This window comes from Saimiri boliviensis, chromosome 10 (genome assembly GCF_048565385.1).
Source record: "Saimiri boliviensis isolate mSaiBol1 chromosome 10, mSaiBol1.pri, whole genome shotgun sequence".
Classification (NCBI taxonomy): domain Eukaryota; kingdom Metazoa; phylum Chordata; class Mammalia; order Primates; family Cebidae; genus Saimiri; species Saimiri boliviensis.
Window position 1 is genome coordinate 9,947,646 of NC_133458.1, and position 18,035 is coordinate 9,965,680.

At 41.3% G+C, this 18,035-nt stretch overlaps 1 protein-coding gene across 2 annotated transcripts in view; it reads right to left on the reverse strand.

Annotated features, from left to right (window-relative positions):
• Nucleotides 1-1,379: 1,379 nt before the first annotated feature.
• The window catches only part of CNTNAP2 (contactin associated protein 2), a 2,246,749-nt gene continuing 2,230,093 nt past the window's right edge, over nucleotides 1,380-18,035 (reverse strand). For both annotated transcript variants that reach the window (XM_074378960.1, XM_003929829.4), the window contains 2 exons: nucleotides 13,599-13,679; nucleotides 1,380-7,505 (listed from right to left, as the gene is read on the reverse strand). In XM_074378960.1, coding sequence (XP_074235061.1) covers nucleotides 7,306-7,505; nucleotides 13,599-13,679 — 281 coding nt within the window. In that variant the 3' untranslated portion in view covers nucleotides 1,380-7,305. The remainder of the gene's footprint in view (nucleotides 7,506-13,598; nucleotides 13,680-18,035) is intronic.

Genomic DNA, 18,035 nt, shown 5'->3' on the forward strand with positions numbered 1-18,035 from the left:
ACAATTGCTATTGATTAGCCTTGGGGATTGTTGAACAGAGGACTCGGGCTTTTCACTGGGATTCACATTTATTTGGTATAAATTTAAGATGCCTCACTGAGAATCGATTAAAAGGGAATGGCTTCCCAATGGTCATGGTCATTGAAGACCAGTGTGGAGACTAAAGCAACTTCATCTTGGATGGGAATCAGCTATGTTGAGTTCTGATGAACTCCAGTTGCTCTAGGAATGCCTCTAAGGTTTTTATTTTCTCTGTGGTTGCTTACGCAAAAGCGCATACTTAACCATAAATCCCATCCTTAGGTCAAAACAACTTTGATATCATACTTACCATAAACCCTGCCCTTAAGCAATTGTCCTGCACATCCCTTCTGAAGTCCGTAGACCCTCTCCCTGACAGATAAGCCCTGGCTCCAGGGTGTGGGGGACGTGGAGGATAACAGTGTGGGCATTTACTGCCTGTCTTGTGGCTGCCTGAAACATGGTCTCTGTTTGTGATTTTCTATTCTATGTGTTTTTCTGAGAAATTGGATTTCTTAGCCTCTTTCTTTGGCATCTCAGCTTCCTTGGCTTTGGAAGAGGTGGTTTGCGTAGAGCTGCTCATTGCAAGTAGCAATAATAAGTTAGATCTAACAGCACACAGAGTGCATTTAGGAAGCTTTGCACCTCTGGTGCATGCCAAGTCCTTGCTATCTAGTTCCCTGGCTTGGAGCCATGTGTCCATTATCCAGTGTTACTCCCTCATTCCAAATAAAAATTAGAATATGAGGCCGGGCGCGGTGGCTCAAGCCTGTAATCCCAGCACTTTGGGAGGCCTAGGCTGGTGGATCACGAGGTCAAGAGATCGAGACCATCCTGGTCAACATGGTGAAACCCCGTCTCTACTAAAAATACAAAAATTAGCTGGGCATGGTGGCACGTGCCTGTAATCCCAGCTACTCAGGAGGCTGAGGCAGGAGAATTGCCTGAACCCAGGAGGCGGAGGTTGCGGTGAGCTGAGATCGTGCCATTGCACTCCAGCCTGGGTAACAAGAGTGAAAACTCCGTCTCCAAAAAAAAAAAAAAAAAAAAAATTAGAATATATTCTGGAGATAACTCAAACCACATTTTATCAAGATGTATGTAAATTAATCAAAGTCAGTGTCCACTAAGGTACTTTAAGAAAAAGTCCTCTTTTTCTTAAAGGGAAGTATCTGTGGCAGAATGTTAACCATGGATGTATCCAAATCAGATCTGTCTTTCAGGAGTGACTGCATCTCCACAGCTTGTGGAAAGACTATATTCTCAGTAGACTTCTACTTCAGTGCTTGAACTTATTTTTGCTGAAGGTGGAAAATTGCTCCTAAGAGAAACAAGCGGTACAAAACACGAAGAATCGATTTTAGGATAATTAAAACTATTTTGAATTTTTTATTTATCAATCTGGCTTCTAATATAATTTTAGTTAAATGAAAGACATTCACAAAGAATATTAGGCATACGTACATAATTTCCTTCTTTCATTCTAGTTTACATGCTGTTGCTTTTAGAGAGTGAAATTTTGCGTTATTTCACAGGGATGGAATCCTAATTGACTTTACAGAAAGCATATTTAGCCCAGCTTTTCACAGCTCTAACCTCTGCAGTCGCCATGCTCACTGAAAAAATGTTTAAAAACCTGACAAAATAAAACTTAGAATCAGTAAAATCTAGAACTGTTTCTTGGCCTACTTGAGAGGAACTTCCATATTTTCACAGCCATCTCTGAAAGCAGCAGTTGCTGTAAATTAACTGAGACTTGGAAATAGTGCCAGACTGTCTTGGTAGAACTGTTCTTACAGCACAATTTTATATGGAAAGTAAACTTGTAAATGCGTGCTGTTTATTAATACATGTGTGCCCATATTTATTTTTATTATCTCCTGCCAGTCTTTGCTCAGTGGGAGATAACCAACTTCTCAATGTGATTTCCCGATTTCATTGAATATGGGATTTATATCCCACTCATGAAAAAAAATACTGCTGTGAAGGAAATGTACTTTAAAATTTCAAACATTACCATACAGGGTACATGGAGAATAGGCACAGAGTCCCTAGGCTACATGAACATGTCACATTTGTATTTTGCATTGGCCTATGTATAAGCCAGTCTAGCATGTTGGAGGGCATGTGTAAGAGTAGGTAAGGTGAGCTATAAGTTACGTTCAGATGGGAATTTAGGGCTTTCTGCACAAAAAAAATTCTCATTTCTCTGTCCTTTTGCTGTGTTACATCTCCCAGTGTTGACAGGTCAGTCTGCAAAATTAATAGTCAAGTTGTAGGGCAATGCCAGTTAAGTCTCCAGTTCCTGAATGTGGCCACATTTATGTTTCGATGTGACTTTCAACCACAAGCCACAAAGCAAGTCTTCCACTAGGCTCCATTGACGTTAGCTTTTATATAAGGGTTTCAAGGTATTTTGCAGTCAGGAATCGATGGCACCTCACAACTGTTTTACCAAGTAGGTAAAACAGCTCCATCTTAAATATGGGATAAAAGTTTGAGGACTTGACCAAGGTTACACAGGATGCTGTCCACTAATACTCAGGGTCTCCTCTTGCCAAAACATCATTTAAAAAATGGGGCCAGCCCAGCTTGGTGGTGGCTCACGCCTGTAATCCCAGCACTTTGAGAGGCTGACACGGGCGGATCACTTGAGGTCAGGAGTTCAAGACCAGCCTGGCCAACATGGTGACACCCAATCTCTACTAAAAATACAAGAAAAAAAAAATTAACTGGGTGTGATGATGAGGGGCCTGTAATCCCAGGTACTTGGGAGGCTAAGGCAGGATAATTGTCTGAACACGGGAGGCAGAGGTTGCAGTGAGCCCGAGATCACACCACTGCACTGTAGCCTGGGTGACAGAGCAAGACGCCCTCTCTCAAAAAAAAAAAAAAAAAAAGAGGGGGGCGGGTGTTGGGGACGCATTAGTTCTTAGCTCAAGTCAGCTGGGCACATTATTATTGTTTGTTTCCCGCCAGTTTAGAATCAGGTGGTTCCACTGGGACTAGCAACTGAGGACCTATCTTTGGCTGGCCGACTTGAATCCAATTTAATAATTGCTGCCCTTTTTTCTGAAAACTGCTCAACAGGGTAGTGAAAAGAAAAAAAAGGTGGGGCAGTTTCAAATCAGGTGTTAGTTGTTTGGAGACATGAGACATACTCACTGCATAGGAGGAGGATATGGGCTACAGTGTGGCCAGGAGGCGAAGAGAAGTAGGATTGAAAAGAACAGATTCCAACACAGAAGCAGAGAAAAGCTTCTTGACATGACCTGAACGCTTGCATTACAAGTTCCATAGCTGTGTGCTTGTTCCTGAAGTTGCTTCTGACGGCTCTGTCTGCCCAGCTCTCAGCCTGCTTATGGTGGCTGCTCAGCAGATGGTCAAAAGTAGCATTAAGATGAACCCTTTGGCTCAGGCCATTGCTTTTTCTTGTGCCTCGGGATTCCTGCTCTTGTGAGTAAAGGATGCTTGTTTGTCAAATGTAGGGCAGTAAGACTTTTCTAGTAAAGGCTCTCTAAATTCTCGTTTTCAGCCCTTTAATAAAAACTTCCAGATAACAAATCTCTTTTTTTGAGCAGTTGATTGAAAGCCATAAGGGGAAATATATTTTTTATATTAAGAAAGGCCAGGAAATCATTGAACAAAACAACTTTTTCAGCCTCCTGGATCAGCTTTCTTGAACCGTAGGGAATATGCTATTTTGAGAGCTTAGAATAGCACTAACATTGCATTCATTCAAAGTCATCTACTCTCAGCTTCTCAAAACATCGATATTTGCTTCATACACGGATGTTTCCTGCACAACCTTAATCAGCCATTAACTTTCCCTGAAACTTCAAAACAGCCTCTTTTTTTTTTTTCCCGTCTATACATATTATTTTAAGAGGCTACTACCAGCATGCTTGTGCTTGATTGACAATGTATTGGAATGTAAGATGTCAAGATTCTGTGAGACGTGAATGGCAAAGCAGGACTAGGCACTGAGCCCTTGGGTGGTAATGTCTTTGTTATCAAGGCTGCATTGTGCTAGGCTGTCCAGGGAGAGAGCTGGAAGAAAGACTTACTTCCTTTTCTTCACATAAATAGATGACTGTTTAAAATGTACTGGATATGGCCTTCATAAACAGATGCAGGGATTTTTTGTTAAACCCATAATCCCAAGGAGAGGTCAAGATTTCCAGCATTTATTTGGCACCGCGTTAGGTAATCCTTTATCCACCTTTTGGTTTCCTGTCTGATGGTCACATCGGAACCCTCTTTAAGAGAGAGACAGTGTCCTAAATGTCTTAATTGGTGGTGATATGGGAGAAGCACGGATCCCTGCAGTCATTCTAGTGTCCTAGGTTTGAAATGTTGGTGAGAGGATTGGATCTCATTTTTCACCTTTTGTGGCAGGAAAAGGAGAGGGAGGAGAAAGGATGAGAACATTTTAGTAGCAGAAGCTATTTTGGGTGGCTTTAATCCCCTATTCATTTTGGGGAAAAGGAAAAGTGTTGAGACAATGAATAATGAACAGAGCTATCGTGGGAATTCCAAGAAATAGTATATTTTCATCTGGCATTATCTGTTAAGTGCAGAAGTAATACCTGTAAACCAGGTTTAAAAACCAGAAAGACACACGCCTGTAATCTCAGCACTTTGGGAGGCTGAGGCGGGAGGATCACGAGGTCAGGAGATCAAGACCATCCTGGCCAACATGGTGAAATCCCATCTCTACTAAAATTACAAAAAAATTAGCTGGCATGGTGGCACACGCCAGTAGTCCCAGCTACTCAGGAGCCTGAGGCAGGAGAATTGCTTGAACCCAGGAGGTGGAGATGGCAGTGAGCCGAGATGGCGCCATTGCACTCCAGCCTGGTGACAGTGCGAGACTCCATCTCAAAAAAAAAAAACAAAACAAAACAAAAAAAAACCAAAAAACAAAACCCAGAAACACTTAGAAAACATTATGTTTAAAATTTGCTTTCAATAATACATAAAATAACTCTTAATGGTAATCATCTTGGCTAACTAAAACAGACTTTGCTTTCAGTATGTCATTTGTAAATGTTACATTGTTCTGATATTTAGTGATATTAAATACTTTTCCATTTTAAATGTTTTACAGAAGAATGATTAAAACCTTTTAAAATTAAGGGTGTTCATGACAGTGCCTGAGCTCAGACAGCAATGGTAAAAGAGCATCAGGATTCCCTTTTGTTCTGTTCCCTTGACCTGCATGGGAAGGAACTGGTCCAGTGTCTCCTTTGGAACCTGCTGTGCATTGCTGTAATGTGTTATTGGCAACTCTAGGTAACGTCTTCCATTACCCAAGAAACTGACATGCTCCAGTAAGTTAGGCATATTGAGACTCTTGAAAAAGTTTGCATACTTCTAACAAAGTAGAATTTCCATTTTTTGAGCCAGGCCATCAGAACAATAGCATCCATACCTTTGAAACTTCCTTTTAACCTCTTCCAGGCAGAGAAGGAAAAAGTGGTCATATTTAATTCCTCAGAATAATGGAGTCTCAAGATTTTTAAAAAAGGGCTTATGAGGTGTGAAATATAATGATCATAAATGGTAGTCTGTCTTTTTATTTTTTTTTCTGAGTGGAGTCTTGCTCTGCCGCCCAGGCTAGAGTGCAGTGGCATGATCTCAGCTCACTGCAAACTCCACCTCTTGGGTTCAAGCGAGTCTCCTCCCTCAGCCTCCCGTGTACGGGGACTACAGGCACATGCCACCATGCCTGGCTCATTTTTTTTGTATTTTTAGTAGAGACAGGGTTTCACCGTTTTAGCCAGGATGGTCTCTATCGCCTGACCTCGAGATCCACCCACCTCGGCCTCCCAAAGTGCTGGGATTACAGGCGTGAGCCATTGCACCATGCCTATAAGTGACAGTCTTTCTAGAAGTAATTTCCGTGTAATCAGTTTAAAAAATAAAATTATTTTTGGATGCATTGTCCCCACTTGTTTACATGAAGTCTATTATTTTTAAATATAATCAATGAGTTATTTGTTAAATAACTGGGTCAAGGTTTCTGATTAAGAGGCGTGATCAGCTACACTTGTCCATCCTCTGAGAAGCAACAAGTGCCAGGTTTGTGAGGAAGTTGAGGTTTGAATGTGTCCGTCTGAATCACAGCAGTGTGACTGAACGGAACAACACGTGGAGTAGTTGATTGAAAATATGGCAGTGTTTTCCATATGATCCAGAGTGACAGCAGTAATAACTTGGCTTTATTGTGTTGCGTCCATTTATAGGACACCGTCTGTTAGGATTTTGTCACAGGGGTGGAAAAACTACCTAGTCGCAGCCTAATTGATGCGGTCACTAGAAATTATCCATACTTTTGTTACAACTATAAAAGAAAAAGAGCAAACGAATCATAACATCTGGCTCTAATTCCCCACTGAGGCGCTGATACACATATAAATCCAGTATGTTTCAGGTAAAACAGGAAAAAATGTTTTGTAACAGCTGGTCACCACGGTATTTCAGCAGATAGTTACAGATATTGAATTGGTGTAAGACTACGTATGTGGAACAGTATTAGCTTAGTAGAATTCAATGAAAAATCAAACCAACAACCCTAATATAAACGACCTTCCCTGGTTCTTTAACGTCTCTCTCCAGTTGTGCTAATTGTGTCGTTGCACACCAGGTGCCATGTACTCTCTTCAACTGCTGGTATCGGTCAGGAACCCCAGATTCCAGAGAGCTGGTGCAGACTGAGGTCTGCTTGAAAACTGGTGAATACTAAGTTCTCTCTGCCGCTTTCTTTTCCAACTTAAAGGATGTCAAAGTAAATGGTAGATGAACACGAACTATTTACTACAACAGCCCATTAAGGTTGACTAGAAGCAAAGGGAAGAGAATGTTGGGGCCATATGTAGGTGCATCAGCTTTTCTCAAGAAAAAATACCCACGTTCTAAGGGCTCGTAAAAACGTAGAAAACTTGCCCTGTAACCACGGGTCTTTAGAACACCTCTAAACACACACAAAATAAGACAGATATTACCTACAAATGTCAACCATTGCTTAAACTCTAAAAGCATTGTTTGTTTGTATTATTTTGTTTTGATACAGAAGGGAAAACTCAGCTATAAAGAAATATTAAAAAGTTTGTTTTTGTTGTTGTTGTTGTGATCAGTCTCAAGAATATTCCATTGCCTGCCTCCCCCAACTTGTGCTGATATTTTAAGGATGTGCTCAAGGGTATGAAGCAGGGTGTTCTGTCCCTTTCTCTCCTCTCTAGTAATTCCCTCCGCCCTCTCCCATAGCCAAGCAGCCACCCCTCAAATGAGCCATTCCTTTTTGCTTTCATCAATGGTCTCTGTGAAGTTGGGGTCGTTGTTCATGATGGCAGCGTCCGCGCTCTCTGCCGACTCTGCCCCCTTGGCTTCGTTGGTGTGGTAGGTGCCCTTGTGGCGGAACATGTACCGGATCAGGAAGACCAGCGTGCAGAGGATGGTGAAAATCACCACAGCAATGACCCCTGGTGGAGACAGGAGAAGCACGAGAGATTAGACAGGGCCTGAGTGTCCTTCTGACACTGTCCCTGCTTCACTACAGCTCCCTCAGACACAGCCCTCCCCCATGTAAAACACAGACTCCACAACAGCAAAGACAACAAAAACGAAATCAGATTTCTGTTTTTGTCCACGAAGGGGTAACAGGAAAAACAGGAGTAACTTGTCTTCCAGCCGAAGGTAACTAGAACACTGGACACAATCTATGAAATGACAGGTTTCAGGCATTAGACACCAGGCAGAGCAGAACCATGATGTCTGAGAATAGAGGGGAAAAAAAAAAAGGAATCCTACTTTTTTTTAGTTTTCTGGCTGGTAGTGATTTTTGGACAGCAGTGTAGGGAGGGGAAGCACAAGAAAGTATAGTGGTTCCCCTAAATGGAGAGGGGAGACAGAGAGACAGAGAGAGACAGAGAGAGACAGAGAGAGACAGAGAGAGAGAGAGAGAGAGAGAGAAACGCTGTGTACAGAAATAACCCTGATAATCTGCACAGAAGTCTCTTTGAATTCGTGGCTGAATAATACTAACATGTGCATGTACAGAATGAAAGTCCACAGGCCAGGCAAAAAGCAGTGACTAAAGAGCTGTAAGCAGAATGATTTCCAGAGCTCATAGAGGGCTAGGAGACTTTAATATTCCAACCAAGCACACGGAAGAGACCTCATTGAACAATCAGGGCATTTAATACAGTTAATAGAATGGTCATGTTGAAGATGTTTTGCTAAAATAGGCCTAGAATTACTCTAGACATGCCCTTAAAAAGCTTTAAAACACATCTAAATAACCTCAAGCTGCGAATAATTTAATCACCTGCTAAAACAAACCTCATTATTCATTAACGAAAGACAATAAAACTCAACCCAATGGAACATTAGTAATATTTAATATTCAATAAAAATTAGCAGGCATTCAGAGAAAAAATAAAGTAGGAAAATGTCACTTGACCAGAAGAAACATCAGTCTATAGAACAAGATCCAGAAATGACAGAGCATGGAATGAGCAGATCAGGACAGTACAACAGCTATTAGGAACATGCATAGGGATTTAAAGGAAAACATGATCAAAATGAGGGGAAAAAGAAAAGGTATAAAATGAAACAAAGTGGAAATTGCAGAGGTGAAACACACAATATGTGAAATGAAAAAAATTCTGGATCAGGTTAGGCACCGTGGCTCATGCCTGTAATCCCAGCACTTTGGGAGGCTGAGGTGGGTGAATCATCTGAGGTCAGGAGTTCAAGATCAGCCTGGCCAACATGATGAAACTCTGTCTCTACTAAAAGCACAAAAATTAGCCAGGCATAGTGGTATGTTCCTGTAATCCCAGCTACTCGGGAGACTGAGGCAGGAGAATCACTTGAACCTGGGAGGTGGAGGCTGCAGTGAGCCGAGATTGTGCCACTGCACCTCAGCCTGTGTGACAGAGCCGGATTCTATCTAAAACAAAACGAAAAAAACTGAATGAAATAATACAGATTAGATAGAACAGAAGTAGATATAACTGATCTAAACACTCCAATTAAAAAATAGAGACTGAGTAGATAAAAAAGATGCCAACTATATGATGTCTACAAGACATGAACTATACAGGTCAAAAGTTAAAAGGGTGGGAAAAGATTGCAAACAATAATCATAGTAAGCTGGAATAGCTACATTCCTATGAGACAAAGAACAAGGTTGTTAGTAGAAATGAATAACATTTCATAATGACAAAAGGGTGAATTCACCAGGAAGCCACAGTGATTCTGAATGTGCATAAACCAACAGAAGTACAAAATAAATGAAGCAAAAACTGGCAGAACTGGTAGGAGAATTAGACCCATTTGCAATTGTACTTGGAGATTTTAACACTGTTCTGTAAGTAACTGATAGAACAACTGAACAGAAAATCAGCAAAAATTTAAAAGACCTGAACAATACTATTAACCAACATTACCTAATGACATTAGACCAATCCTATATATTGTTCTTAAAACAGAGGAGGAGAAAACACTATTCATTTTATGAGATCAGCATTATCAGAAAAACATTACAAGAAAACTATGGAGCAATATTCTTTTAAATAGAATTTTAGCAAATCAAGCAATATGTAAAAAAGATCATATATTTTGATGAAGTAATGTTAATCCTAGGAATGCAGGGTTGGTTCAACATTAAAAATAAAGCAATGTGATTTACCAAATTAAGCAAATAAGGAGTAAAACAATATGATCATCGAAATAAATGCGGAAAAAGCATTTGGAAAACTTCCAGTACCCATTCATCATACAGCCTTCGGTTAACTATGAGTAGAAGAAACTTTCCCAACCTGCTAAAGAACATCTATTGGAAACCTATAGCCAATATCCTATTTATTTATTTATTTGTTTGTTTGTTTGTTTATTGAGATAGACTTTCATTGTCGTTACCCAGGCTGGGGTGCAATGACATGATCTTGGTTCACTGCAACCTCTGCTGCCTGAATTCAAGCAATTCTCCTGCCTCAATCTCCCAAGTAGCTGGGATTACAGGTGCCTACCACCACAGCCAGCTATTTTTTTTTTTTTTTTTTGGTATTTTTAGGAGAGGTGAGGCTTCACCATGTTGGCCAGGCTTGAACTCCTGACCTTGGGTGATACATCTGCCTTGGCCTCCCAAAGTGCTGAGATTACAGGCATGAGCCACTGCTCCTGGCCACCAATATCCTATTTAATAGTGAAAGATCAAACACATTTTCCTACCATGGGGAACAACACAAAATCGTGAAATCTCAACACTTTTATTCACTTTTATACTGAAAGTCCCACCCAATGCAATAAAACAATTAAAAAACATATAGATTGGAAAGAAACCAGTAAAAAAAAATTTCATTATTGTGAGATAACATACTTGTTTAGATAGACAACTAAGGAATATACAAAAAAAAATTACTAGAACTAAGAGCAAATTTAGCAAGGTCACAGAATACAAGGCTGATATAAAAGATCAATTACGCTTTTATGTGCCAGAAAGAAACACCTAGAAAATGAAATATAAAATCACAATTGCACAAGTTTGAGTTGTTCAAGACTTCTCACTGAAAACCACAATATGTTGCTGAGAGAAATTAAAGAGACAAATAAATGTATAGATACACCATATAAAGATAGAAATACTAGGCCAGGTGCAGTGGCTCACACCTGTAATCCCAGCACTTTGGGAGGCTGAGGCGGGCAGATCACCAGGTCAAGAGATCGAGACCATCCTGGACAATGTGGTGAAACCCTGTCTTTACGAAATATACAAAAATTAGCTGTGCATAGTGGCACATGCCTGTAGTCCTAGCTACTTGGGCAGCTGAGGCAGGAGAACTGCTTGAACCCAGGAGGCAGAGGTTGCAATGAGCTGAGATTGCGACACTGCACTCCAGCCTGGTGATGGAGCAAGACTCCATCTAAAAAAATATATATATATTAAATATTGTTAAGATGTTCATTTATAGATTTAATACAATCCCAATCTAAATCATAGCCAATTTTTTTGGGAGAAATTTATAAGCTGATTCTAATTTTTATATAGAAATGCAAATGACATAGAATAGCCAAATAACTTTGAAAAACAAAGGATTAGAGAACTTATATTGCTTATTTCAAGACAGTATAAAGATGCAACAATGATGCAAGCATGGAATTGGCTAAGGAAAGATACACAGACCAATGAAACAAAACAAAAAGCCCAGAAAATAGACACAGACACACAGACACACACACACACACACACACACAGACACACACACACACAGACACACACACACACAGACACACACACACAGACACAGACACAGACACACAGACACACACACACACACACAGACACACACACACACACACACACACACACGAGTCAATTGCTTTTTGACAAAAGTACCAAGAAAATTCAATTGAGGAAAAGTATAGTTTTTTCTTTTTTTTCAACAAATAGTCTTGGAATAAGTAGATATTCATTTGGAGAATACTGACTTCGACTCTTCTCTCACACCATTTGTAAACATTAACTCAAAGTGATTAAAGACCTAATGGTAAACGGTAAAGCTATACAACTTCTAGAATAAAGCTGAAAATCTTCAAAACCTTTGGGTAGGCAGACTTTTTAGATAGGACAAACAAACCACAAGTTATAAAAAGACTGGGGCCAGGCGCAGTGGCTCACGCCTGTAATACTAGCACTTTGGGAGGCCGAGGCTGGTGGATTGCCTGAGCTCAGGAGTTTGAGACCAGCCTGGGCAACACAGTGAAACCCTGTCTCTACTAAAATACAAAAAATTAGCCAGGTGTGGCAGTGTGTGCCTGTAGTCCTAGCTGCTTAGGAGGCTGAGGCAGGAGAATCGCTTGAACCCTCAAGACAAAGACAGCACCACTATACTCCAGCCTGGGTAACAGAGTGAGATTCCAGCTCAAGAAGAAAAAAAAAAAGTTACGAATCTGTTACATTTATAGGTGCATGTTATACTTCAATTAAGTTGATTAAAAAAGAAACAAAAAACATTGAGGATTGGGATCTTGATGGCAACAGGGATGCCGATATTGATCTACACATGAGGCTCAATGGCTGTCCTAGGAGAGTCAAATTATTATGTAGCTGTCCATGGTGCGAAGACAAGACTGGAATATTTTAAATGCTACAGCTTATTAATTTTCTGATACATTTTATTTTTTATTGTGCAAATTAATGGGGTACCTGAGAAAATCTGTTACACATATATAAGGAATAGTGATCAAGTCATAGTGTTTAGGATGTTCATCAATCAAGTACGATACATTTTTGTTAGACACAGTCATCCTACCCTGCTAGGAATCGTTGAATTTGTTCCTTTTATCTTATTGTATGCTTGCACCCTGCAATGCACTTCACTTAATTCTCCTTCCTCCTCCTGCTCAACTTTCCCAGTCTCTGTTACCTGTTTTTCTTTCTACCCCCATGTGTTCGAATCTTTTAACTCCAGTGTATCAGAGAACGTGCAATACTTTTCTTTTTATGCCTAGCTTATTTCACTGAAAATAATGACCTCCAGTAATTTGCTGATAATCTTTATTATGGTAACTGAAACCAAACTGGGATTTTCCTTTTCATTTTTTATATTATGCTATTCTAGACCATTTGAGATGTGAAAGAACGAGACTGAAAAAGATCAGAGGGGATAAAGAAGTGTCCTGGCTGCGGTCACTACTACCTACTTGTGTATTCTGAGTTTGTCCAGCTCGCCACTCCCATTTGTTTTTTATAAGCAAGCATTTAAAAGTAGCCAGGTTGGCCAGGCATGGTGGCTTACGCCTGTAATCCCAGCACTTCGGAAGGCCCAGGTGGGTGGATCACCTGAGCTCGGAAATTCGAGACCAGCCTGAACAACATGGAGAAACCCTGTCTCTACTAAAAGTACAAAATTAGCTGGGTGTGGCAGTGCATGCCTGTAATCCCAGTTACTTGGGAGGCTGAGGCAGGAAAACTGCTTGAACCTGGGAGGCGGAGGTTGCAGTGAGCTGAGATCATGCCATTGCACTCCAGCCTGCAACAAGAGCGAGACTCTGTCTCAGAGGGGGAAAAAAAAAGTAGCCAGGTGGCAATTTAACTGTATTTCCTTTTTTTTTTTTTTTGAGATGGCATCTCACTCTGTCGCCCAGGCTGGAGTGCAGTGGCGCAATCTCAGCTCACCGCAACTCTGCCTCCCGGGTTCAAGCAATTCATCTGCCTCTGTCTCCCCAGTACCTGGGACTAACAGGTATGAGCCACCATACCTGGCTGATTTTTGTATTTTTAGTAGAGATAGGGTTTTGCCATGTTGGCCAGGCTGGTCTTGAACACCTGACCCCAGGTGATCTGTCCACCTTGGCCCCCCAGAGTGTTGGGATTACAGGCGTGAGCCACTGTGCCTGGCCATATTTACTATATTTCTTCACATCATACTTCATAAGCTTATGTCCTATTTAAACAGCAAAATGAATAATGTAAAAATCTAGAAAACTGTTTTCCTAGACTACTGTGTTATTGACAGTTACTACTTAGGTGAGTAGCCCCACATAAGCCTGCTCTAGACATCACCTACCTCCAATGATAGCCGAGTTTCTGTTGACTCCATTTCTTATAGCTTGGCCTTGTCCTGGATTATATGGAAAATCTGCACTGGCTGTACAGAAAGAAAGAAAGTAAAGTGTCAGAGTCAAGTATACCACTGATCCCAAATAATTTGATACCTATTTCTTCAATACAACTCTTCAGCACCTCCCGTTTTCCCAAATGAAATCTCCATTTCCGACGGACCCCTCTTGCCACTGTCTCCCACAAGAATCACAACAGCCTTCATCCCTGTTCCTGCTGTTTTCTCTTTGCACAAGGGCTGGGTAAACACGTCTTCCCACTTGGAGCAATATTAGAGAATCCTAGAACTACCTGACTGGCCTGCTGGAGTTCCACAGACAGACGAGTTTATGCATTTGAATATGTTTTCTTACATTTGGTTGAAATCTGGTTCCCATCCACTTTTAACCCCATGCTCAACTGGTAGCACTGAATATATTTGTAGATGAGCTTTTCACAGCTATAGTATTAAAAAGTTTAAAAAGGAATCATTCCTTGAAACTCATATTTTTCATGGCTCTAATTAGACACTGGCACACTTCAGGAATTTGTAAGGGCGTAATGATTCAAAAACGGTTGAGAAGAATATTAACTGCCTAGTGAATTTTCTATTTCTTTCCCTATTATAACTATAAGAATCAGTTGTGTTAAATTTAGGTCTTTGTCTAAGATAAAACAAATTTGAAGCCCAGAAAAAGCAAATAGATCCTGAAGTCTGTCTGAAGGCCAGCAGAGTATCTTCTATCCACAGGACCTAATTCAACTTCAGAAACGATTCACGTGTGTTGGTCTTCCGCAGGAGAAGTTAAGGTAAATCTTCCTGTAGAAGCAGGTCACTTTAGTTGAAAGCAAGCTCTGGCTGCTGGTTGGTACCAATTAAATGTACAAAGAATTTAGAATACTTATTTGGTATAATGAAATGTGGACACGCCAGGCAAATGGGTTTATGTTACGATTCAGGGAGAATGTTGCTACGTACTCTGTTTTCTGACACTAATTTATTCCCGGGCCATAGACTTCCAAGATTCTCCAGGATAATGAAGAAAAGCAGGTAGAGCCCTTTTTTCCTTTTCTCTTGGAAATACGGCAACCAAAAGGGAGATTCCAGATTCTGCCAACATGTGTGATTTAATCCTTTCTTAGACTTGATTTTTTTTTTTTTTTGAGACAAGAGTCTCACTCTGTTGTCCAGGCTGGAGTGCAGTGGCATGATCTTGGCTCACTGCAACCTCTGCCTCTGAGGCTCAGCTGATTCTCCTGCCTCAGCCTCCCAAGTAGCTGGGATTACTCCCAAGTAGCTGAAAAATTAGCCTGGCTAATTTTTGTATTGTTAGTAGAGACCAGGTTTCACCATGTTGGCCAGGCTGGTCTCAAACTCCTGACCTCAAATTATCCATTCTCCTTGGCCTCCCAAAGTGCTGGGATTACAGGCAGGAGCCATCTACATGGCCAGACTTGACATTCTTGTTTAGGACCAGGAAAATTATACTTTCTAGATATATACATTCCAAATTCTCTCAACTGTCAGTTGACTGAGTAAAAGCACAGAGAGTAAGAAAGCTACAAATGAAAGCAAACTAAACTCTGAGTATTCAAGGATTTCATATTCCCCCAAGTCTTTAACTGGGGGATACAAAAGAGACCACTGATGGTTTTTGCTTGTTTTAACTGGCTAATCATTTTCTTTTCTTTTCTTTTTTTTAAGATTTGGTCTTGCTGTGTTGCCAGGCTGGAGTGCAGTAGCATGATCATAGCTCACTGCAGCCTGGAACTCCGAGGCTCAAGTGTTCCTCCCACCTCAGCCTCCTGAGTAGCTGGGACCACAGTCATGCACCACCACGCCTAGCTAATGTTTTATTTTTTGTAGAGATAGGGTCTCCCTCTGTTGCCCAAGCTTGTCTTGAATTCCTGGGCTCAAAAGATCCTCCTGCCTTGGCCTTTCAAAGTGCAGGGATTACAGGTGTGAGCCACCATGCCTGGCCAATTGGTCCAATCCTACACCCAGTTAGGCAGGGAAATGGGGAGAGCCAATGCGAAGTACAGTGCAGTCAGCTACTTTCCCATCGGCTCACTCTTCCAGTTCCCTTCAGGATTTTCTGGGGTAGGTAGTGTGGATTAATATTCCCAATTCCAAAGTCAGCTCAAGAATGCAAAGCTCTTTCATTTATTAGGCTTGTCATCAGATGTAAGATTAATCCTAAATTTATCTTATGGGAATAAAACTGGTTTACAGAGAAACATGTAATAGGCTGGGTGCAGTGGCTCATGCCTATAATCCCAGCACTTTGGGAGGCCGAGGCGGGTGGATTGCCTGAGCTCAGGAGTTTGAGACCACCCTGGGCAACATGGTGAAACCCCGTCTTACTAAAAATACACAAATTTAGCTGGGTATGGTGGCACATGCCTGTAGTCCCAGCAGGAAGCTGAGGCAGGAGAATTGCTTGAAACTGGGAGGTGGAGGTTGCAGTGAGCCGAGATCGTACCACTGCACACCAGCCTGGGTGACAGAGTGAGACTCTGCCCAAAAAGCCAACCAATCAACCAGCCATATAATAAAAACCTTGGCTTTCTTTTTTAAACCTGAATCTTCTCTTCAGAGAAGTAATATCAGATGTGACAAATTTATTCATTCACTCATTCACTAAATCTTTATAGAATGTCTACTATACGTCAGACTTCATTCCAAGTGCTGAGGATCCATAGTGAACAATGAAATAGGCAAAATAAAATAGAGAATGAAGTTCTCTAGCTAATGAGAACTTCCTGGTGCAACACTGTTTATTCCATGTATCACTGAAGAGTGTGGTTTATATAGTCCCAGCACGAAAGCATGGATGTGGTTTCAATTATGAACTTGTCCGTTTATGGTGACTTGCCTGATGTTGCCTTGTAGTAACCACACTGTATGTCATGCCACCCATAAACCATAAGTACCTAAGAAAGGACGATTTTCTTATGAATGTACACAATTCCCTGGCATAAGCCACCCTTCAAAGACCAAAAGCTGCTTTTCAGGAATGAAAACTTGCACTATTACTGCCCATCTTCTCCAGACCTTTGGACGCTATAATTACTCTTCTCTGGACACTATTTAGTCCATATATCCTTCTAGAATGTCACGAAGCTTGGGAACAGTCTAGCTAAAATTAGAACCCAGGGAAGGGTATATTCCAAATTCAACAGTCTTCTCTACCCTGCCTTTTGAAGGCTAGAAAGGGACAGGAAATTGAAGGGTTGAGGAGGTCCCAGCTCACAGAGTTTGGCTTGCTTTGGGCCTATAGGAGGAGGAGCCCTTTTAGGTGATGAGTTTGTTAGTTTTGTTTAGGATATATTGAGTTGGAGGAGCCAATAGGACACCCAGGTGGAGATACCTACTAGACGTTTGGATACTTTGTGAGTGAGTCATATTTCCTATCTCCTTTTGATAAACACAGAAATTTCCTGACCTCCTTTTTTTTTTTTTTTTTGGTCTTTCCCTATCCCCTGCCCCCTCCTGACTTTCTTTAAATGTATCTTCAAAATATATTAAGTATGGTGATAAATAATTACAATGGTAATTTGTTATTCTATTGTGTGATATTTGTACTATTGTGAATGGTTTGCTTTTCTGGCTCAGGTGACGTGGCTGGTAGAACACAGCATGGTTTCTCTCTGCTCCAAAGCCTGTCTTATGGTGTTGCATACTTGGCCACAAAACTGCAGAAAAATGCAAATGCTTAAGAGATACTCGTAGACCTTGAGGTTACCGATAAAAACAGTAGCAGAACATACGAAGAGAGTGGAAGGAGTTATCTGAGATGACCCAAGGAGAATGACAAGAGCTAGAGGGGAACATTTAAAAATATCCCAGGATTGTTTTGGGTATAAATATGAACTCCTTGGCACAGGGAAGAAGGCCTCCCTTGAGCTGGATTTCTCTCCCACCCCTTCCCTCCTGGGGTCACTTTTCCAACTCAACATTCTAGGTACAGGTGATATGGCCAGGAGGCAGGGAAATACTGGATAGAACAGGGCAAAGTCCCTGGCAAGGCACCTAAAAGCCTGAGCCCACAGTCCTAATGAGAACTTCACATCCCTGTTTTCCTGCCCAAATGTTGCTTTCCCAAAACCATATTGGCCTGCCATGCCCCCCAATCCTGCACCCATAAAAACCCCAAGCTCCACTGGCAGAGGAGCAGAGGAGAGAGCAGAACAAGAGGCTGAATGTGGAGAGGAGAAGCAGCATCTGGATGTTGAAGAGGCAGGAGTTTGGCTGAGAGTGGCTGAACTCCAGGGGAAGATTCTCTTCCCAGTTCATCCCCTTTCCAGCTCCCCATCCCACTGAGAGCAACCTCCATCATCAATAAAACCAGGCAACCTGATTCTTCCTGGACACTAGTCAAGGACCTGGGTGCCAAGGGGGCAG